Source organism: Zeus faber (assembly GCF_960531495.2).
Source record: "Zeus faber genome assembly, chromosome: 1".
In the NCBI taxonomy this organism is placed as follows: domain Eukaryota; kingdom Metazoa; phylum Chordata; class Actinopteri; order Zeiformes; family Zeidae; genus Zeus; species Zeus faber.
The window spans coordinates 36,037,794-36,061,657 of NC_137193.1; the positions used below are offsets into that span (position 1 = coordinate 36,037,794).

Consider the following 23,864-nt stretch of genomic DNA (forward strand, 5'->3'; position numbering starts at 1 on the left):
GGAGTCAGCCCCCATCCAACTTGGAGAGGAGAGAAGAGGGGGAGAGAGGTGGAAAAGAGGAGGAAGAGAGGAGGTGAAGACAGGGTTGTCCTTCTCCCGTGGTCAGTGCTAATTAATGTGAAGTATCTCAGTAGGAGTGAAATTAGACTGAGACTCTGGTTTTCATAAAACAGTTTTATGAATTGATTGCAGGTCATATTTAATTAAGAAAAAAAACCAATCAATTCCACTGAAAGAAGATAAAAAAAACTTATATATATATATATATATATATATATATATATATATATATATATATATATATATATATACAGTGGGGCAAAAAAGTATTTAGTCAGCCACCAATTGTGCAAGTTCTCCCACTTAAAAAGATGAGAGAGGCCTGTAATTTTCATCATAGGTACACTTCGACATAGAGAGACAGAATGGGGAGAAAGAATCCAGGAAATCACATTGTAGGATTTTTAATGAATTAATTGGTAAATTCCTTGGTAAAATAAGTATTTGGTCACCTACAAACAAGCAAGATTTCTGGCTTTCACAGACCTGTAACTTTTTCTTTAAGAGGCTCCTCTGTCCTCCACTCGTTACCTGTATTAATGGCACCTGTTTGAACTCGTTATCAGTCTAAAAGACACCTGTCCACAACCTCAAACAGTCACACTCCAAACTCCACTATGGCCAAGACCAAAGAGCTGTCAAAGGACACCAGAAACAAAATTGTAGACCTGCACCAGGCTGGGAAGACTCAATCTGCAATAGGTAAGCAGCTTGTTGTGAAGAAATTAACTGTGGGAGCAATTATTAGAAAATGGAAGACATACAAGACCACTGATAATCTCCCTCGATCTGGGGCTCCACGCAAGATCTCCCCTCGTGGGGTCAAAATGATCACAAGAACGGTGAGCAAACAACCCAGAACCACACGGGGGGACCTAGTGAATGACCTGCAGAGAGCTGGGACCAAAGTAACAAAGGCTACCATCAGTAACACACTACGCCGCCAGGGACTCAAATCCTGCAGTGCCAGACGTGTCCCCCTTCTTAAGCCAGTACATGTCCAGGCCCGTCTGAAGTTTGCTAGAGAGCATTTGGATGATCCAGAAGAGGATTGGGAGAATGTCATATGGTCAGATGAAACCAAAATAGAACTTTTTGGTAAAAACTCAACTTGTCGTGTTTGGAGGAGAAAGAAAGCTGAGTTGCATCCAAAGAACACCATACCTACTGTGAAGCATGGGGGTGGAAACATCATGCTTTGGGGCTGTTTTTCTGCAAAGGGACCAGGACGACTGATCCGTGTAAAGGAAAGAATGAATGGGGCCATGTATCGTGAGATTTTGAGTGAAAACCTCCTTCCATCAGCAAGGGCATTGAAGATGAAACGTGGCTGGGTCTTTCAGCATGACAATGATCCCAAACACACCGCCCGGCCAACGAAGGAGTGGCTTCGTAAGAAGCATTTCAAGGACCTGGAGTGGCCTAGCCAGTCTCCAGATCTCAACCCCATAGAAAATCTTTGGAGGGAGTTGAAAGTCTGTGTTGCCCAGCGACAGCCCCAAAACATCACTGCTCCAGAGGAGATCTGCATGAAGGAATGGACCAAAATACCAGCAACAGTGTGTGAAAATCTTGTGAAGACTTACAGAAAACGTTTGACCTCTGTCATTGCAAACAAAGGGTATATAACAAAGTATTGAGATGAACTTTTGTTATTGACCAAATACTTATTTTCCACCATAATTTGCAAATAAATTATTTAAAAATCAGACAATGTGATTTTCTGGATTTTTTTTCTCATTTTGTCTCTCATAGTTGAGGTGAACCTATGATGAAAATAACAGGCCTCTCTCATCTTTTTAAGTGGGAGAACTTGCACAATTGGTGGCTGACTAAATACTTTTTTTCCCCACTGTATATACATACATACACACACACACACCTCAAAAAGTTAGGGATATTTGACTTTCGGGTGAAATTTATGGAAAATGTAAAAATTTCACGCTACAGTGATATTATATCATGAAAGTAGGGCATTTAAGTAGAAGCATGCAATGGTGATTTCCTCATCTCAAACAATTTATTGAAACAAAAGCCAACAACAGCGCTGGGTATACCACAACAAAGAATGTCAATGTCTCAATAACTTGTCATGTGGCCTTGGCATCAATTACAGCTTGAAAACCACGTCTCATGCTGTTCACAAGTCCACTTATTGTCTGCTGAGGCATGGCATCCCACTCAGCTGATCCCATAGGTTTTCTATGGGATTCAGGTCTGGAGAAAGTGCAGGCCACTCCATTTGAGGTACCCCAGTCTCCAGCCGTTCCCTAATGATGCCACCTCCATGAGCTGGAGCATTGTCGTCCATGAAGATGAAATGAGGCCTGTGTTGTTCATGCAGGGCCACAATGACTGGATTAATGATGTTATTCAGGTAGTATGGGCTTGTCACTATACCATTCACAAAGTGTAGGGCAGTTCTGTATTGACGAGACACACCTGCCCACACTGTAACACCACCACCACCAAAGGCTTGTCTGGTGACAACAGTGGCTGATGCATAGCGCTCTCCTTGACGTATCCAACATCATTGGCGGCCATCATTTCTGCTCAACGTGAATCAACTTTCATCAGAGAACAGCACTGAGGCCCACTGGTCCCTCGTCCAGCGTAAATGCTCCCTGGCCGGTGCAAGACGATGATGGCTGTGCCTGGTGGTGTGGTCAGGTACCCTTGCAGGTCATCTAGCACGCAGACCATGCTGATGGAAACAGTTTCGAATGGCCTGACTTGACACTTGGATGCCTCTCACCTCCCTTAAATGTGCCTGGAGTTGAGTGGCATTCATCATCCGGTTCAGCAGGGCACTGTTCACCATGGACGTCCACTCCTATGCCTTTCTGTGACTCTTCCAGTCTCTCTGTATCTCTGTTAAAGAAGGCACAGCAGCGCATCTACTTCCTTCACCGGATGAGGAGAGCTGACCTCCCCCCTTCTGCCCTCACCACCTTCTACAGGGGTGCTATTGAGAGCATTCTCACCAGCAGCCTCTCAGTCTGGTATGGCAGCTGCTCTGCTGCTGACCAGAAAGCCCTACAAAGAGTGGTGAGGACAGCAGAGAAGATCACCAAAACAGCACAACCATCCATCCAGGAACTGTACCCATTTTGCTGCCGCAAAAGAGCCACTAATATCATCAAGGACCACACCCACCCAGCACACAAACTGTTCACCCTCCTACCTTCTGGCAAGCATGCGGCGCAATACCACCAGATTTAGGAACAGCTTTTTTCCAAAAGGCCATCAGACTACTAAACTCACCAAACCAGCCATGAACACGACACCCACAAAGACCAACTGACTGCACAATATTTACATTTTTACAATACATATGTATCCCCTTGGTATACATATGTATCCTCTTACTGCTAGCTTTGTACTGCACCTTATTACCTTAACATACCTCATTTGACATCTTGAGTATACTAAGACTATCCTTAGTCTTGTTGTGTTGTTGTGTCTATTGTTGTTGTCTTTTTGCACTTTCATGTTATATGTTGTGTTGCAAATATTACTTGCACATTTGGAGTAAGGGGAAACGCAATTTTGATCCTCTGTGTAATTACATGTTGCATGGTACGATTGACAATAAAGTACACTTTGAACTTTGTTGCAACCTGCTGATGACACTCTGTGACACGAAGCTCAGTGGCCACTTCCCTCTGAGAACATCCTGTTTGAAGCCTCACAATGGCGAGGTGCTGTTGATCAGTTGTTAGGTGTCGTCTTGTCTCATGATGTCAAAATGTGAACAGCGTGATGAAGAGGACTGTTTAAAATACCAATTCTAATTGAACCAGGAAATGTATTGGTTGATTCATGGATCAAACACCTGTTGTGAATTTTGCCGCTCAGCTCCTTGTTAGAGAACAGCAAGTTGTGCAAAAAGTACTGAAACATTGAACAGTTGGACATGTGCATTCAAAAGTTTAGAGGTCAAATAAAGTTCACCTGTAAAGGTTATAGTGCATTTTAGGTTCATCCTGAAATTTCGCCCGAAAGCCGAATATCCCTAACCTTTTGTGAGTAGTGTGTGTGTGTGTGTGTGTGTGTGTGTGTGTGTGTGTGTGTGTGTGTGTGTGTGTGTGTGTGTGTATGTATGTATGTATGTATATATATATATATATATATATATATATAACAACAACAAATATTGTAATAATATTGTCTTCGGCCATGAAACAGCATCACAGTAAGCAAGATATACACCTCTCAATTTCAACACAAACCTTTCCTCATCTATCCCTCTCTCCCCCTCTCTCCCTTCAGTCTTAAATTCATATTGTCAGCTCTGTCCTGCAGCTGAAGCACTAAGTTGATTTTTCTAAATTAATCAGCTCAATGTCACCAGAGCGAGCATTACACTGTATACGCAGAGTGCTAATCAGAAGGGGCGGAGCCTCAGAGGAAGGGGCAGGGCCTCTGAGTGACCTCCATGTATGACTGACATCTGACTGACAGCCATGCTGCTGAGTCATGCAAAACGGGGTGTGTGTGTGTGTGTGTGTGTGTACTACTCCATCTTCAATCAATCATCAGGTTTCAAACTTCACCTCCTTTCCTCCACCTCTGCAGGTTGCCCATACTGTAGATCATCCATGTACTACACCCCACCACCACCCAGACTATTCCTCCATCTGGAATCCTCCTCCTCTACCTGGACTTTTCCACCCCCTCCTGCTCGACTCCTCCCCTTCGGACTGGAAACCCCCCCCCGCCCTCCCCACTGACTCATTGTTTAAAATTATTTAGACAAGCATCTGCTTTGCACAATGGGCGTACAAGCGCCTACAACGGGCACGTGAGCATCAGAACTGGATACTAGAGCAATGGAAGAAGGTGGCCTGGTCTAATCAATCACATTTTCTTCTACATCATGTGGATGGCTGGGTGCGTGCGTCGTTTACCTGGGGAGGATAGCACCAGGATGCACTATGGAAAGAGGGCAAGCCGGCGCAAACACTTTGATGCTCCGGGCAATGTTCTGCTGGAAAACCTTGGGTCCTGGCATTCATGTGGATGTTACTTTGACACGTACCACATACCTAAAAATTCCTGCAGACCAAGTACGCCCCTTTATGGCAACAGTATTTCCTGATGACAGTGGCCTCTCTCAGCAGGATAATGCGCCCTGCCACACTGCAAAAATTGTTCAAGAATGGTTTGAGGAACATGACAAAAAATGACGAGTACAAGATGTTGACTTGGCCTTTAAATTCCCCAGACCCCAATCTTATTGAGCAACTGTAAGATGTGCTGGAACAACAAGTCCGATCCATGGAGACCCCACCGCACAACTTACAGTGCATCGCAGCTTGCTATGTATGGGACTGTGTATCCGCAGAGTGGTCAGAGTGCCCATGCTGACCCCTGTCGAAAGCGCCTACAATGGGCATGTGAGGGTCAGAACTGGATCATGGAACAAGGTGGCCTGGTCTGATGAATCATGTTTTCTTCTACATCATGTGGATGGCGATGTAAGGGTCCGATCCAATCGAGCATCTGTGGGATGTGCTGGAACAACAAGCCCGATCCATGGGGGACAAACCTCGCAACTTATAGGACTTGCTAACTTCTTTGTGCCAGATACCACAGAACACCTTCAGAGGTCTTGTGGAGTCCATACCCTGACGGGCCTCACCAGGTAAGTGGTGGTTTTAATGTTGTGGCTGATTGATAAATCGCCACTTGGTCTGCCATATATACACTACTCACAAAAAGTTAGGGATATTCGGCTTTCGGGTGAAATTTCAGGATGAACCTAAAATGCACTATAACCTTTACAGTTGAACTTAATTTGACCTTCTCTAAACTTTTGAATGCACATGTCCAACTGTTCAATGTTTCAGTACTTTTTGTACAACTTGCTGTTCTCTAACAAGGAGCTGGACAGCAAAATTCAGGTGTTTGATCCATGAATTGACCAAAACATTTCCTGGTTCAATTAGAGTTGGTATTTAAACAGTTCTCTTCATCATGCTGTTCACATTTTCATATCATGAGACCAAGACGACACCACCTCGGCCGACCTCATCAGGCCGTTTTGTGTTAGTCCTAGTGGGTTATGCAATCAGACACCCCGAGGCGGTGCCATTCATATCACAGCCAAAAATGTGGTGCAGGCGCTGTTTCAGGTCATCTCCCGAGTCGGGATTCCGAAGGATGTCACGTACACTTCGGGAACTTCACGAGGTACTGGGCGTCTGCTCAATTCGGACCAACGTTTACCATCCCCAGACCAATGGTCTGGTGGAGCGCTTTAATAAAACGCTGAAAAACATGATCGCGGGGGGTGCGAGATCTAATTATAGAAAACTGGGAGGAAGGTCCCTTGCACCAGTGAGAACGAAATATAGTATGAAATATAGTATGTTATGGACCTGAGACCAAAGATACACGCGCTGATACAACCGTTATCATGGGAGAATTTGCTCCTGGCTCAGGAATGTCAGCGCCTTTTATACGACCCGGGGGCTCAGCTCAGACAATTCACATCGGGAGACAAGGTGTTAGTGTTGCTCTCTACATCCAGCTCTAAATTGCGTCCGAAGTGGCAAGGGCCTTTTGTGGTCACACGGCGGGTTGGAGAGGTCAATGATGAGGTCGATTGGTCTGACAGGCAGGGGGCGACACAGATTTATCACCTGAACCTCTTAAAAGAATGGAGGGAGGGAGCGGCCGTGGCTCTGGTAACGCTGGTCACTGAGCGGGATGAGTTGGGGCCGGAGGTTCAAAAAGCAGCCGAGCACACAGCAGCCCTGTTAAGTAACCATCTCTTTCTGTTGCAGAGGGCGCATGTGGCTGCACTTGAGCACCGCTTCGCTGATGTTTTTCCTCCCTGCCAGGCCTCACATACCACCATGCGGAGACAACCCCGGGGTTGAAGGAGTGCTCTCGGCCGTATCGCCTGCCCGAACATTGATGCAAGATTGTGCAGGCGGAATTAGAGGCCATGCTGGACATGGGCATGATAGAAGAGTCCACGAGTGACTGGTCTAGTCCCATTGTGCTGTTGGTTAAGTCTGATGGGTCGGTCCAGTTCTACGTAAACTACCGAAGGGTGAACGCAGTGTCAAAGTTAGAAACCTACCCGATGTCCCAGGTCGATGAACTAGTTGACCCGTTAGGTACAGCTTTTTTTTTTTTTTTTCACGACACTGGATTAAACCATGGGTTACTAGCAGATTTCCTTGTCTCAGGAATCCAAGGTAAAATCTGCGTTTTTTTCCACACTGATCAGTCCAACCCAGGGCAGGCAGCTTTGTTAATGTTTGTCTATCTTGCAGAGAGAGGGGCTCGGCGCACAGGCTTGTCAGACGACCAGGAGATAGGGGCGGAGCGCCATTCCTCCTGCGCCTGAAATTTTTATCATCATTATCCTTTATACTTGTGGCCAGTCAGCCTTCAACGTCATAATAAAAACTCTCACTATGTTGGCAAATCACGGCCAGAAAGACCCCCTCTCCCTCCCTGAACCCCTACCCCTCCCACTAATAAATAAATAAATATATATATATTACACACACACACACACACACACACACACACACTTTTTTCATAGCGGCCTTATATTATGTTTGCTCAAATTGATCTTTTTACACACTACATTAATAATGCACATACAAAGTTAAAACATGTAATATTGACACATAGGTTACATTCATATTTCCTTAATAGGATTTAAGTTTTTTGCTCCTGCTGGAAAGAACAAGAACTCCACAGCTGCAGGGTTTAAAGCGCTGTGGAGGAGTCCATTCAATTCAACCTCATGGGGGGGATGGTTTATTTTCCATTTACAATAATCTCTTTATATAGATGAACATTCTGTATGTATTTTGCACTTCAAAAACATGCACTTGTTTTATTTAGTCCCATGTTTAATAATATTTAGAGTTAAATAATTTCTGTTTCTGATATTTCTTTCACCCCTGTTGTGTCTTTTTGGTTTGGCCATGTCCCTATTTATGTTCCCTCCTGTTTTATTTGGTCAGGTCCGTTTGGTGTGTCTAGTTGTCTTTATGTTGTGTTGGACTTTGTTAACCCCTGTTTGTCATTTTGAGCTCATTTTTTGTTTTTCATCATACTTAAATTAATTTGTGAAAGTTTCCCCCTGTACTTGTTTTGCAACCACCCTAAGTTGATTATATGTTTTGGTCAATAAATCCAAATTTTTGCCCCAATCTACCTGCCACTTCTGTGTCTGACAGCTTGGTCACTCACAACATGTAAAGTTAGAGGCAACAATTGAGTGATTCAATGCAGTTTATGTGCATGGAGCGCAGTGTCATCACTCGTTGGTGTGGAGGGTGCAGTGTTTCAGCAGAATGTTTTTTTTTTTACATTTTTTTTAATGTTGTGGGCATACATCCACATGCATCGTTTTTGTGCACAAGTGAACAAGTGAACAAGCTTTGTCCTTGCGCTGCTCCATGCGCTCTGTTGCTCCGTCCGTTGCCCTCCAGCGTCTGTCTCAGCACCTCCAATGTGACGCCACTGGTCCGAGACGATGAGTGTTGAGCTCCATAGCACTGAGTAGACTTCTGCTATTTGGTGAAGTTGTATTGTTTAAACTACTTTATATTTACACACATTTTTTTTACAAATCCTAGCTTCAAAAGTAAGTTTCATGTATATGAGGTTTCCATTCTGCTTTAATCTACTTTTTTTAACTATTTGTTCGTGCTCCCAAGCGCGGTTTTGTGAAATGTGGGTTTGTGAAACCCTTTGAGACTATTGTGATCAAGGGCTTTATACTGTAAATAAACTTGACTTAATTGATGGAGAAAAAACATCCAGAAAAAAATAAAAAAAGAACACCCAAACGACAACAAACCCATTCCGATTAATGGCCAGTCAACAGGTGCATCTCTAATATATATATCTATATATATATACACACACACGAGTGAGTAAACAGTAAAACGTGTGTTCTTACATCGTGGACGCTGGAGGCTGGAGGAAGAGGAGGCGGAGGAGGAGGAACGCTGGGTGCAGGCTCCCTGGCCACCACCAGCTCCACCCTGGGTCTAGGCTCCTGCAGCAGGGCCAGTGCCTCTTGCTGGCTAATCCCGGCTTCCAGGGGATGGCTGTTAATCACCAGGATCTGGTCCTTCTCCTGCAGGCGGCCATCCCTGCAGGCGGATGCAAGATGAACAACATCAACACATCAACACCAACAAGGAGAGGACACCGCCAAGCGGACCTTTCATAAGCACCAGTAACTCCTCCAATAATATCCTTCTTTCAATTTGCTATAATCACTAATTCACTAACAGTCTGTCTGTAATCCCTCCCTCCCTCTAGGACATCGTAACTTTTTAACTGCCATAATGAATGCAAATTCAACCCGCCCTCTGTCCTGTGGTCCGCATGCTCGGCGGCCGGGGGCTGGCCGGGGGCTGGCCGGGGGCTGGCCGGGGGCTGACCAGGAGGCTGATGGGGGCGCAGAGCTGCCTGGCATGGCGGAGGCGCATGGCGGCCTGCGATGCGCCTTGGCTGGTTGCTGTAGGTTGGGTGCCTCCAAGTATGGGATGTGGCCGTGCTATGGCGTGGTCGTGCTGAATGTGCTGCTGCCTTCCGGGGCCCCTGGGGGGCTGCTTATGCTCCTCAAGGCCAGCCGTGGGGGTTGCGCTGCGGGCTTCCGGCTTCTCCGGGGGCCCGGGGGTCTTCTGTGGCTGTGGGGGGAATGCCCGGATCTTTCCTACAGCCATGGGGTGTCCATGCGGCTGCGGAGCTTCGGGGCCTTTTCCTCTGCTTGAAGGCGCCACGACATAAAACCAACCTTATACACCAGAACCAATTGGGATTAGTCCTATACACTCACCGGTGGACACCACACGCACGCACTGATTAACTCTGTTTTTCAATACATGTCATCCGATGTTTATGTTTTCCGTGTTTTATTGTCTCACCTGTGGTGAATCTCCCCCTCTTGGAGTAGCTATTAGTTGTTTATAGACCCAAACATGGTAAAATAGTTCTCCAAAGAGGGGGATTGGTGGCCGCTCTGTATAAAAAAAAATAAAACTCTTTTCATCCTACAGGTCGTCCACAGGACAGAGTTATTGCAACAGTTCTTGACTATTTAAGAATTAATAAAAAGTTGCCTTGCAGATTGAGAAGTTGAACTCCACTTGCAGACTAACTCTGTCCTATATGCTATAGCATACAAATACTCTGTTTTGTATGCCTAGCATGCTGACAGCACAGGTAAAAAAATAAATAAAATCCAATTCAACCAATCTACACAATATTTTTTAATATAGATGTTTTTGCGTTAAACATCCAAATCTACAGACCTTAAACTTGTTCCTGAGAAGACAGAGCCCATGCCACCGGCAGCATCAGCCCTTTATTATTTTGAATTTGAGGTTTATTTCATAAACCAAAAAAAAAAAAAAAAGCAGTTTGAGCCCATGGTTCTTAATGTTCTGAAAATAAAATTGATTACTTAAAGAGCACTAAAATATTCCAGTTGATTCTGTGATCAACATTGCAAGAATGTGCATTATCAAATGTTGTTTTAGTATTGATATCTATGCAAATTAGAAGTGTATAAGTAGTGCTAGTCGTACTATGAGTAGTGGCTGTGGTAGTGGTAGTAGTAGCACTAGCAATGACCTGTGTGCGATGCCTCCATGCTGGATGTGTCTTATGTAGAAACCCTGACTGGCGGTGACCTCTGACCTCAGAGCAGCGACACTGAAGCCCATACCTCCAGATGGAGGCCGGTTCAGGAGGACTGCCTCTGTACGCCGACCCTGGACAGTACACAGTACACAGCTCAGTACACAGCTGAGTACAGTTAACTATGCAGTGTATATGTGTTTGTGAGTGTGTGCCACCTTGGCGGCAGAGTGGATCCATCTCTCCAGTTGGTCGGGGGTGAGCGGTGCACTCCCATTGGCGGGCTCAGAGCTTTCAGTGGGAGGAGTCAGGCTGCTGACTGCACGGCTGGCACTCACTGTGAGCTGAGCCTTCCTGGAGAAATTGAACTCACTGCAGTCATCAGGAGGAAGGGTGGACAACTGGAGAGAGAGATTTGAATTAAGGTTACCTTCTTAAAGATCCACCAATTGAGGATGCCATTAGAGCGTGAGTAAACTCTGCTCCAGGACCTAGCTACAAGAATTGCCCTTAACTCATGTTGTACCTGTGGAAGATCCTGTGAGTCATCTGGAGAAGGGTTAGGAGTCAGAACAGTAGAAAGTTGCTCAAGGCATTTGGATCCCAAAGGAGGTGCGCTCCAAGCAGATAGATCAATTCCGCATCACCCTTTTGTGTGTTCAATTGATCTATCATTCTCAGTGTTGTTTCCAACTGGCTGTACACTCTCTTTGCATGAAACAACTAAATTGACACCTCGGTCCAGAAGGGCAGCATTTTTTAATGACAGGATGCTTGGAGCACACAGGAGCGGGCATGCAGCTCATCAGAGACCAGAAAGAACTAGGGAAATTGGTCAGTGTTGAGGCTCAAACTTGCAAATGCATACGGCTCAGTAACACACAAACTGGTGCAGCTCACACCGACAAAACATCCAGCAAAAGGAGAGACTTTATCGCTGACGACTACAGCAGCTTCTGGATAAGGTGGTCGACAAGTTCCAGTCAAGCATCGCAGGCACAACCATCACCAAGAAGAAGGTACTAAAAGGAGCTTGGGAAGGGTGTTTGACAGCACCCTAAGCACGTCCATCCAGTCTAACTTATGGACCAGCCTGGTCTACCAGGGAAGTTTAATACACAGCCGTACTAGCCATGATTTGTTAATTAATAGAACCATTTGGCAAGTGGATGTCCTAAAGCTGACCTTTCACCGCAAGCCAATTACATTTGTCGATAAAAGCCACGCCCCTGCCTTGTGGGTAGGGTGCACTTGTAAACATCCCGCAGCGGAGACAGAGCGGCAGCGTGCAGAATGAGCAACTCGGAGGAGGAGAAAGATGATGTATCATTGACAAATGAGGGCCACATACATTGATAGTTTGGTGTTTTTTGGATATCGAACTTCTGACCCAAAACAGATTGTAAAATATGTCGACTAGATGTGCTGATGAAGATGGGCAACATCACAAACTGTATAATTAATTTAGATTTTTTGTATTTATTTTGTTATAGCTTTTATCTAAATATTATTTAAGTGACATAAGTTTTTTTACATGTTAATTAAAGAAGCTACACTTGTTACTTCTTGGTCACTTCTTATGAGTGCTGCGCATATAACAATTATGTTTAGCATTTTATCTTTGGATTTTTCCCCCATCTTTTACTTGGATAATTATTTTGTTTTAAATAAAAAAAGAGGACGCTAAATGTTGCTCAGTTTTGTTGGAACATTTGTTTTTTACAACACAGATTAAGACTAGTTATTTCGGATAATTCCACTAATAAATGTGTTTTTAAACAGAAATTGTGATATATATATATATATATATATATATATATATATATATATCGTGATAAATATCGTTATCAAATGGTATGGAATATTTTATTGTGATAACATTTTTGGCCATATGGCCCAGCACTAATTCAAGGCACACTTAATTAATAACCTTAGTGGGACCATCATTTGTTTGCCAACAGGACAATGACCCAAAAGACACCTCCAGGCTGTGGAAGGGCTATTTTACCAAGAAGGAGAGTGATGGAGTGCTGCATCAGATGACCTGACAACTTAAGCCTAACTGAGATGGTTTGGAATGAGTTGGACAATTATGTGCTCAGCATATGTGGGAACTCCTTCAAGATGTTGGAAAAGAATTACAAGTGACCACCTCGTGAAGCTGCTTGAGGGAAGCCACACACACACACACACACACACTTTTACATGATATATGAAAATATTATTAAAAAAAAAAAACAAGCTGGTGCTCATAATTATACAATTTAGTACCACTGTCTCCATAATTGGTCGCAGAGTGCGACTAAATGGTCACAGTCTGGAGCCCTGATATTGTTTCAAGATGTTCAGTACAGGTACTACTCACTTAACGACCTACCTGTTTAACGACCGTTCGGACTTACGACCAGTCGGTATTGTGAGCTGCGTACAATACCGCGGCGTGCTTAGTCTCGTTCCAGCAACCTGTCAGTATTCACTGTGTTCGCAATGGCCACGCCCCCTTACCATGAAATAACATGGGTCCTCGCTTATCCACCAAATCGCTTAACGACCTGGTCCTAGGAACAGAACTCGGTCTTAAGTGATTCATCCTGTGTGTATTCATCCTCCATTGATTCAGAGATAAACATATTTAAAATCAAAACCTTCCACTAAAAGCAATATTATACAACCAAATCCAGGTAAAAGGTAATTTTTTGATAATAACTAATATTGATGCATTTCAATGCAGTACCGAATGCATGCACACACACCAGCGCACGAACACACACACACCCAACAGACACACACACACCCACACCCTGCATGCAGGGACACGGTCTGCAAAGTAAAAAGATGTGGATAAAAAATGAAGCAAAGAGGCAGAGAAGAAGAAAATCAATACATTACTCTGCAGCCACTCTCCCCCATATCTCCCTGTCTCACTCTCTCACTCACTCCCTCTGTCCCCTCCCCCCTGTTTCCATCCTTCCCTCTTACCCCTCTCTGTCTGTCTCTCTCCCTCTTCCCCTCTCACTGTGCTTCCCTCACCCCTCTGTCTCTCTCTCCCTCTTCTCTCTCTGTGCTTCCCTCACCCCTCTGTCTCTCCCCCTCTCTGTCACGATTTCTCCCTCCGTCCTTCCCCCTCACCCTCTCTCTGTAATGTATTAATGACCTTTACTCTCACATTGTGGAAACTTATCAGTCTGTTGCTTATTTTGTCGGGGCTGACGGAGCAGGATCTGCAGCATCTCATCAATACGCCCGACAAGGCCGTTACTCACAGCCAGACACCAGATATTAAAGCTTGATAGATCCCATACGGGGGGGGGGGGGGGGGGGGTTAGCTCAGCCCGGCCTCCCCCTGCTTCATGGACCCTCCTCTGCGTTCTTCATAGACACTGTGCGACCTTCTCAGCACTCAGAATGTGAGAGCCTGCTTCGGTTATTGTCATTATCTTAATTCAGCCGCTGGATAGTTTATTGGAGAGCGGCGTCAATAGGATCTGCTGCTGAATACTGATGGAGCTGCAGGGGGCGGAGCCTAAGAGACCATCAGAGACACGCTGTTTGGTAGGACAGTGTTTTTCCAATCACTCGGCGGCCGCACACACGTACCGTGAAAGAAATCACACAATAAATAAATAATAACTAGCTCTGTGTTGCAAGATTAAAATTGCACTAATTCATCTCATTCATCAGTTCCAGCAGGGGGGGCAGCTCTGTGTAGTGTTACATAGTGTGTTTCTGAACTGTTTGGTAGAATGTTTCAGGTTGTTTCTGACCTGTTTGGTGCAGTGTTACGTGGTGTACTCACCTGGTCTCGGAGCTGCTTGATGGACTGCTGCAGGGTGAGGATGTGGCCTAGCAGGGGGCTCTGCAGTGTGGCCCTCAGGGCCCCCAATGTGTCGCTGTGTGCCCACTCCTCCTTCTGCTCCAGCCGGGCCTGAAGACGCTCCAGGGCCCCCAGGACCTGCTGGCGCTCCCCAGTGGACACTTGAAGGGACATACACAAACAATACAACACATATAGTATACACACTGTAAAACACGCACACGCCATAACACATACACACTGGAAACACACAATAACACAAATACACACTGTAAAACATACAACATGACATACAAATATACACACCGTAAAACACACACACCATCACACACATATACCCACTGTAAAACACTCTACAAAACACAACACACATTGGCCCTTTCTGGACAGTATCAGTGTCACATGTCTAGGGCACTAATGTGATCTTAACTCTTCGCATCAGTAATTTCGGGTTAATTTTCAGACAATATAAAACTTTGGTGGATTTACTAGGGTAGGTAGATGTATTCAGTGTATTGGTTACTATGACAACGACACGTCACACTCATCACAAACAACAGAACGTGATATTCATCCTGAAAAACATCTCTTTCCAACACCAACAGGAAAGGGGAAAACAATTAAAAAATTAAGAACTTGGACGAAGGAGAAACTGTAGCTGCTTGCACACATGCACTCCAGACCTGATTATCCAGACAATTTTTGTATTTACTCTTTCACAAATGTAGCAAGAAACAGGAGATTTTCCGTGTCAGACAAGTTTACACTACCTGGAAAAACTCCACTTGGTCTGGACAAGGGGCGGAGCCTGGGCAGAGCATGCAGGAGGCAGGACGGAATGACGCTGCAGAGTTTTACAGAACACCCAAGATGGTGGATGAGGCGACAGACTTATTGGTAGTTTGGCTTTTTTTGCCTTGATACTCCATGTATACTGGCATATCCGCAATATAAACGAAAGAGTGGAAAGTAATATAAAGGAAAGCAGAAAGGAGTACGCAGCAGCTATCCTCCGTGCACAAGATCTGCACAAAGGTAAATAAGTGCGGCATGGTAGAGACGTCATCGACACACAACACGCTCAGTTGCTCGCTGTGAATGATCCGGACAATCACCTGCTCTGTTCACACATACTGCTTAATCGGATACTTTGTACTAGCGTGCTGACTGGGTAAAGTCTGGTTAATGTCCGGGTCAAATGATTCGGACATTTGCGTTCACACATACGGCTTATCCAGGTAATGTCCAGATAATTTCAGGTTTACAGTGCATGTGTGAAAGCAGCTTATGAGTCTTATATCAAACGCCTGTAGTGTAATACCATAAAACTCTACTAGGTCATTCTCGAAGCATTTACACGATCAACAGACAGAATTTGTTGAAACAGGCTTTTGGTGTGGAAATATTCAGAACCAGTGGGACCAGACAGCAGGCTGGATGCTACTACTTCTACTATTGCCATCCAGAAAGGGCTCACCACAAAAACAACACACACATCACACAACTAGGCTTGGGCAGATTTACAATTAAATCGTCAATCTGCAATCGAATCCATCGATCGCGATTGACATTGATGACAGGTGTTTGTTAATTTTTTTTTTTATCCGCTAGGAAAAGTCCAAGCATTGAAACGGTGTAAGTGCAGTTTACCATGTTCCTAAACTGGAGCAGAAAAGGAGAGAGGGGAAGCGGGAGAGCCAGGAAGAGGCTCTCGCCCTCTTCGCTCAGAGCTGTCGAGTAACCACTTGTGATCGGATCTCACTTCTCCACTCTACATGCAAATCTTGTGATTATAATATAGCAATATATAATATAATCTCATAGAGAAAGATTTAGACTTATTTTATATCTTAGTTCCTTACTTGTATGTAAAATGAAAAATGTAAACTTAACTCAGAGAATTGGAGTGGAGTTGTAATTTGTTTCTCCTCCAGACAGCGGTGCGCACCGGCTCCCGTGCCTGTCTTTTTGTTTTAGATCTATTTTTATTTTATTTTGATTTTGCCGTCAGCATGCCGGGCATACAAACACAGAGAATTTGTATGCTATTGCAGTGCAAGTGGAGCTCTCAACCTGCAATGCAACTCTTTATTAATTCTTAAACCGTCAAGAACTGCTGCAATAACTCTGTCCTGTGGATGAAGAACAGAACTACCACCAATCCCCCTCTTTTGTGAACTATTTTACCATGTTTGGGTCTATAAAGAACTAATCACTACTCCAAGAGCGGGAGAATCACAAATCACAAACATAGAACCAAACAACATGTATATGGGAAAACATAAACATAGAAACAAACTACAACATGTACACAGAAAAACAAACATCAGACTACAACATGTATCGAAAAAACAGTTAATTAGGTCCAGGTAAACTGGAACAGCAGTAAGACACGTGGCCTCTTCCTGTCATAGTTATGGCAGTAAATGAGGAAGAAAGGGAGAGGTATGCAACTAGGAGGGTGCTTAAGTGCGTGCATGTGTGCGTGCGTGTACAGCCACCCGACTGGTGGCTGTACACCCAGCAGCAGAAAGGGCCCCGAAGCCACCCCTGAGTCCCACAGCCGCATAGACACCCCATGCTGCTCATGGCTTTAGGAAAGCCATGAGCACCTTGCCCTGCAGCCACAGAAGACCCCCAGAGCAGCTGGTACCCTGCGGAGCAACCCCCACATCCGGCCCCAAGGAGTATAACCCAGTCCCAGGGAGCATGAGAAGACCCCGCACCCAGGAGTGCAAACATTCAACCCACCCCCAAGTGCAGGCATAAGACGCAGCCGCAGGCACAGACCACAGGCCCCGAACCAAGTCCCGGAGCGAGTTTTGGCACTGGGAGAGATAGGCGAAGTGCAATCAGATCAACGCAGGGGCACAGCAGGCCATGGAGTGGCCACGCTGACCCCCCCCACCAGACCCAATCAGGCCATAGCACGCCCACCTCTCGCACCTGGAGGCACCCAACCTACAGCCACCAGCCATGGGCGCAGAGCGGCCCACCATGCGCCTCCACCAAGCCGGGCAGCTTCGTGCCCCCATCAGGGTTCTGGTCAGCCACCGGCTATCGCTTATGCGGACCACAAAACAGAGGGCAGCCGACGACTTTCGCACACACACAGCCCCCCACAGCAACGAGAGCCCTGCGCACCAAGACCTCCAGAGGACAGGCACGCCACTGCCACTACTGCCACGACAGTAGTCCACCCCTCACTGAAGGAGACCACATGGGGAGCCCTGAGCCGAGCACACCCGGCCAGGCTTAGGTCCCCGTCTGAGTCACAGGACCAGACGGATCGTCAAACCTGAACCCGGCACGACGGGCCACCTACCCCCACCGGACGCAGAGGACACGCAAGCCCGACCACCGCGCCCACGTGCAGGTGACCCCAGTGGCACACCGACCCACTGACCACGGGGCCAAGACCTCAACCCGCAACCCCCGCCCCAAACCCACAACCAAGCCTCAAACCAACACAGGGACGCCAGCCTCAGGCACCCCCCAGGAGCACCGCCCCCCTCACCTACGGAGACGGGCCAGCTTAACCCGGGGATGGGCACCACACCCGGTGGCCCCAACACCCCCGTGGGGCCCCGGGACGACCACAGGATAAAGCGCCATGAATGTCCCCACAGCTGCCGGGCATCCACCCAACCGTAGAGCCCCAGTGAGAGCAGGGGGACCCCCACTTGCCCCCAAACACCACAAAATTTCCCCGACTTAGGAAGACTCAAGTATTAATGGATTGAGTTATGTCAGTGATAAAAGTAGCCCATATTTTATGAAATGAATCTCCCTTGTTTTTGGATATTGCCAATAGTTTTTCCATTGAGATGTATTCTATTAATAATTTTTTTTAATAGTAATAATATTTTAGATCTATTTATTTTTGTTTGTTTCTTACATGTATTAAATGAAATCTTAAACCACAACTGAGTTAAGGGACCGTCCCTTTCTGTCCCCTTCCAAAAAAGCCTAGGGGATTATGGGACTTAATTTTCGTAAAAACTGGATGTTCTTTTGAAAATACTTTACTTGTGAATAATAAATCTTGCACTTCTGTAATGGGGAGACCGCATTTGCCACATTACATTAGGTTCTATGACCCCTTCCCCCTCCCGATAAAATCTTAAATTCCTCTCTTCAATCTGCAATCGCCCATTGGAATTTTGCATGGCCGCCCAAGCCTACACACAACACAATGCACACACCATGAAACACACAACACATTTCACACGCAAACAGCACAACCAGTACACCACACACACACACACACACACACACACACACACACACACACACACCCTCTGTGTCTGTAACTAAATGGAGATGTGAGAAGAGAGGGAGTCACCCTACCTGTGGGGATGTTTTCATACATGGCTGCCTTGCTCACCCTCTCTCTCTGTTGTTCTGTTGCTCAACCTCTACAGAGAATAGAACAAACACAGACATACGATAAATACAGTTTTTTACATTTTTGAATATCCCTGTGTATGTATTTATATATTTAACACAAACTAGTCCATTTAACACTCTTATTTATCAATGTAATTTATTAAAGTCAATCCATCAGATGGTCTATATTGGTGGATTTCGCCACAAATATAAAAACTTTCATTGTTTTTCAACATCAAGGTTTCCCCTCATCTTCACTCTCAGACATCATTTTCTTTTCTTCAAAGTTTGTCTTTTTCCTGATCGATCACTTCGAACCTTCATCTATATCAACAGTTTACCGACCACAACTAGGTACGCTGCTTTAGCATATTCTCCACTGCTGTGGCGAACCACGCCACTGACAATGGAAACAGCATATAGAGGAGCAGATGCATAACGCCGATACACTGAATGTCATATTGAGAAGTGACAGCTGAATAAACTATCAAAGATTACCACTTTAACCAACTGTGAGTAACCACTGAAACCGTGAAGGTTAGGATAAACACCGCAAATAGACATATTCACGTACTTATGCACTTTGGAGGCAGAGCAACAACTTTTGTTTCCTAGTTTTTGGCGAAAAGCGATCAAACAGGTCGGGCAGTTTGTTCTGCGTCAGACAACAGCAGCGGGGTCTTGTTAATATTTTGTTTAGTTAAACATTAGTTTAGTTTAAACACAGAGAGCAGCAGCAGGCCCACAGGTAAGAAACAAAATACAGCAGAAATAACACACATGAAGACACTCCAAACCCCACAGACCTTTCTTCTGACCTGAGAACTCACCACAAAGCAGTGATTTCTGCAGACACACCTCACCTGCACCTGCGGACCGGAAGTCCTCACCTGAAACAGGAAGTGAAACCAAACACCTGAAATGGGGAGTTGGTCTCATTTTACTGTACAAATAAAACCTGGGTAAAACAGTATGACTAAACCTGGATAAAGCACGACTAGAAGACTAGACTCCAGTGAAACACATTTAAACTACTTCTCGAACAGAAAGCAGCTCATTTACATGCAGCAGGTGCACTGCTCAAAGTTTGAAACCAGTCAGAGTTCGCTCAGAATAATACCTTTTAACCAAACATATGAGGAATAAAACACAGAGGGTCAGTTATTATATATGTTCTGTGTATATAAATATAGTTTTTCTGAAGAGTAAAACTCCAGATACTGAACCTGAGTCACTTTCTTCGGCTAGCGGCTAACTACTGCTAACTTGCTTCAAATATCCCTGTCCGTGTGTTTAGTGTGGATTATGTGTTAGTAAACAATAACAGATAAGAGTCATGGGTTTATATGAAATAAAACTAAGTACAACTGGAGAAATGTGAATAAAACCTGAATGAAACTCACATGAGTCCAGATTGCTTCCAGCGTCGGTTTTATGCTGCATTCAAGATCCGTGGGGTGAGATGGGAGCTTCGAACTCAAGAGAGTAAAAGTGTCCATTTGCGTCTGCAGTTCTTTGTGTTCCATTGGAATATAAAACACGTGTAATAGAGAGAAAGTGAACATAACACGCTAATAATCTGAACAAAACCATTAAACAATATAAACAAAATCAATTATTTATTTATAAACAAAAAAAATCTATCATTTAATATTTTTTCAAGATTTCGGAAACTGGGACCGGACATTTAAATGATTGAATATAGAATACATCTTCCTACATTTAGATGACTGGCTACAGATATAAGCTGAAAGAATATTACATGGTGAACACCAAGTTGTTACGAGCAGCGAACCGTGCTCGCCGTAATTCCGACGTGACACAAAGGCAGCGTGAGACCAGTGTGAAGTCACGTGACCGGAGGGCTCCAACATGGCGCCGGTGAGGAGGCTCCGAGCCGCCGTGTGGAGCTTCTTGTTCTACCTCGTACACGGTCACATCAGCCTCGTCCTGGCGGAGGAGGCGGAGAGCTGCGAATACCTGCGGCTCGGACAATATCCTTCCAACCCGGCTCGCCGCGGTCCGGGTTAGATACGTATTAACGCCGCTCGCCACAGCTAGTAGGCTATAAAAGAGTGTTTACTAAGGACAAGCCGCACTTTGTGTGCCCCAGTACTGCGGTTTATCCGATGAACCTTTCATTTGACATGTACAATATGTTGACAAGGTTATTTTGACAACATTAGCAACAGCTGAAGTGGACGCTTTAAAGTGGTAATCCGTACGATTACTTTGTAAATAAAATATGTTTACACAAAAAAATGGTGTAAATAAAACCTGTGTTTTAGCTGGTATTTTATACAAAACAGGCATTCAATGTCTTTGTGTTGTGCATGCGTTTATATTACTGTTGATTTGGAGGAACATTGACCAAAGAGAACAGAAAATATCCCCATCAAAACAAATCAATGGATCAGAAGCGAAACACTCCCTCCAACTGACCAGTTTCATTTCTAGTTTCTTGTTATTAAACTACTTGTACTGTATACATGTATTGTGTTTTTATATTAAGCTCAGGCTTTCTAACGTTCATCAGTTGAATCCTGAACCCTGTGCATATATGTGTGTAATGAACCAAAGATTGATGAAGCTACACAGGAGCCAGAAAACTGCAAGGACATGATCGCATGGGGTGAGTGGAACGCAGTGTTTATATTCCGTATCACACATGATATCCATGTCTGTCCTGTCACTCTGGAGTCAGATCTGGGGAAAGGACCCTATTCAGTGCTGTGGCTCTGGGGTCAGGAGGTGTGTGTGTGTGTGTGTGCGTGTGTGCGTGTTTGCAGTGGACTGTCTCCCCGCTCCCAGCGTCCGCTGCCGTCTGGCCAACGGCTCCGAGTTCCAGTTCAGCGGCGAAGAGGTCGGATTTAACAAGAGCATCTCCTGCAGGAACGTGTGAGTCTGGCAGTCCTCAGAAACACAACAGGAAGCTGAGTTAAAACCCGACAGGGAGCTGAGCTAAACACGGCAGGAAGCAGAGTTAAAACATGACAGGAAGCTGGAATGAAGTGTCTGTTCTTCCTTAACGTGTCCTCTGAGTTGAGATGGAAGTAGTGTTCCTCAGTGGGACGTTCAGCTCAGAGTCTTTAAAATGTGTTCAACTGTAAAAACACAGAGCCCCGTCCCTGGACGCAATAACCCTAACCCAATGTAATTAAATCAGTATGATCATTCACAGCCCTAGCAGCATTTCCCTGGAAATCATACAAGGTCGAGAGTAGGGAAATTTACAGATCAACTTTTACGGAACAACGACACCAGCTCCTTTTCCCACATGAAGTCAATACGGAACGTTGACAGTAGATTTACGGCTTTCAGTGCAAGTGTGAAAGGGGTTTGAGTATATGACCTCTAGATAAATATGAATCTACTCCCATTAAGGGATTTTAAGGTCTTCACATTGTGTGTGTGTGTGTGTGTGTGTGTGTGTGTGTGTGTGTGTGTGTGTGTGTGTGTGTGTGTGTGTGTGTGTGTGTGTGCGTGCGTGCGTGCGTGCGTGCGTGCGTGCGTGTTCTAGGAGTGGATATTCCTACAAGGTGGCCGTGGCCCTGTCTCTGTTCCTGGGCTGGTTGGGAGCGGACCGCTTCTACCTGGGATACCCTGCTTTGGGTACACAAATAATGTCTCACACACACACACACACACACACACACACACACACACACACACACTAAACCCCGCCTCCTCCGTCACCTCCAGGTCTGCTGAAGTTCTGTACAGTCGGATTCTGTGGCATCGGGAGTCTGGTCGATTTCATGCTCATTGCCATGCAGGTAACACAGTACTGACACAGTGCAATCGTACTGCGTCAGTACCACAGTGCTGCCAAAGTACCATAGTAGTGACACAGTACGACCATAATACTATGGTACTAACACATTACTGTCTGTGAAGGAGTTGTTGTGGTTCATTATTAACCTCCACCCGTCGTGCAGGATGGATCGTGTTTCTAGATTCTTCTAATGGAGTGAGGGAGCAGAGGTGGAGGAGGGGAGATGGATGGAGTGGAGGGACAGGGGTCTGGGGGGGGGCATCATTCTGCGGTGGGGCACATCACTCTTTGGGGGTGGGGGGGGGGGGGGCAGATGATTGGGGTGTGGTCGCTCAATCTGAAGCTGCGTGAGATGGAAATGTTCCATCGCTCCAGCACGGAATAAAATGGAATATAACAAAAATGTTTGTGTGTGTCAGATGGTGGGCCCCTCAGATGGCTCAGACTACATTGTGGATTACTACGGAGCCAGACTCAGCCGACTGAGCATCACCAACGAGACATACAGGAAGACACAGCTGTCCACCTGAGGTACACACAAACACACAAACACACGAGTCAGGAGTACTTCCAAACATGTTGACCTCTCTCTCTCGCTCTCAGGTGTGACTGAGGACGTTTTTGGTTCCCCTGTCGGCCATCGAACACTAATGTTGTACAGCGTTCAGTTATTGTTTTGACTGTTATTTGTCTTGTTATTGTTTAAGTTATGTCAATTTGTCTGAACTGTCTTTTTTAATAAAGTTTTATTGTGTGAAACTACATGTCATTATTATAGAAAATAAATAACATTTCTGTTGGTTTGACTGCTTTTTATATAAATGTGAATGTAATGCCTTAAAAAGTCAAATCCATCTCAAGAGAGACAGACAACGTCCACCTCTAAACACTTATGTCCCAATTCTGCTCCACTTTGACAAATTCATCCATCCCTCTCTCCATCAAGGCCTTTTGACAACATTCTATTTATTCCAGTTCCATTGTTGTCACAGCTTTTTGTTGTCACGGTAACAGTCTTGTTGCCGTTGTGGAACCAGGAAGGGATTTTCCTGTGAAACTTCAAGAACAGAGGTGATTTAATCTTGGGTCTCAGTGCTCCCATCATCACACCAACAGCTTTCCACTTACAACTCACACACATCTCTGAAGAAACGGTGTTCTTTAGCTCCATAAGGAAGGAGAAGTACCACCACAATG

The 23,864-nt window shown here is 45.2% G+C and overlaps 2 protein-coding genes across 2 annotated transcripts in view; one reads left to right on the forward strand and one right to left on the reverse strand.

Annotated features, from left to right (window-relative positions):
* The window catches only part of LOC307247944 (inaD-like protein), a 72,507-nt gene extending 52,195 nt beyond the window's left edge, over window positions 1-20,312 (reverse strand). Inside the window, exons 1-7 of the mRNA XM_080024102.1 lie at window positions 20,296-20,312; window positions 19,723-19,782; window positions 18,854-18,921; window positions 14,486-14,664; window positions 10,908-11,090; window positions 10,684-10,823; window positions 8,999-9,194 (exon numbers count right to left, since the gene is read on the reverse strand). Of these exons, the coding sequence (XP_079880228.1) occupies window positions 8,999-9,194; window positions 10,684-10,823; window positions 10,908-11,090; window positions 14,486-14,664; window positions 18,854-18,875 (720 nt within the window). The 5' untranslated portion in view covers window positions 18,876-18,921; window positions 19,723-19,782; window positions 20,296-20,312. The remainder of the gene's footprint in view (window positions 1-8,998; window positions 9,195-10,683; window positions 10,824-10,907; window positions 11,091-14,485; window positions 14,665-18,853; window positions 18,922-19,722; window positions 19,783-20,295) is intronic.
* Window positions 20,313-20,756: 444 nt separating this feature from the next.
* Window positions 20,757-23,426, forward strand: tm2d1 (TM2 domain containing 1). The gene is made up of 7 exons (XM_080001491.1): window positions 20,757-20,886; window positions 21,451-21,524; window positions 21,682-21,790; window positions 22,413-22,504; window positions 22,595-22,668; window positions 23,087-23,198; window positions 23,271-23,426. The coding sequence occupies exons 1-6, from the start codon at window positions 20,765-20,767 to the stop codon at window positions 23,195-23,197; spliced, it is 582 nt and encodes a 193-aa protein (XP_079857617.1). The 5' UTR covers window positions 20,757-20,764; the 3' UTR covers window position 23,198; window positions 23,271-23,426.
* Window positions 23,427-23,864: the final 438 nt, after the last annotated feature.

Bases quoted from the DNA above. Each gene is read 5' to 3' on its own strand.
- tm2d1 (XM_080001491.1), top strand. From the start codon at position 20,765: ATGGCGCCGGTGAGGAGGCTCCGAGCCGCCGTGTGGAGCTTCTTGTTC. The intron at 20,887-21,450 runs ATATCCTTCCAA...AACCCTGTGCAT, and splicing joins GAATACCTGCGGCTCGGACA to ATATGTGTGTAATGAACCAA. The intron at 22,505-22,594 runs GTACACAAATAA...CGTCACCTCCAG, and splicing joins CCTGGGATACCCTGCTTTGG to GTCTGCTGAAGTTCTGTACA.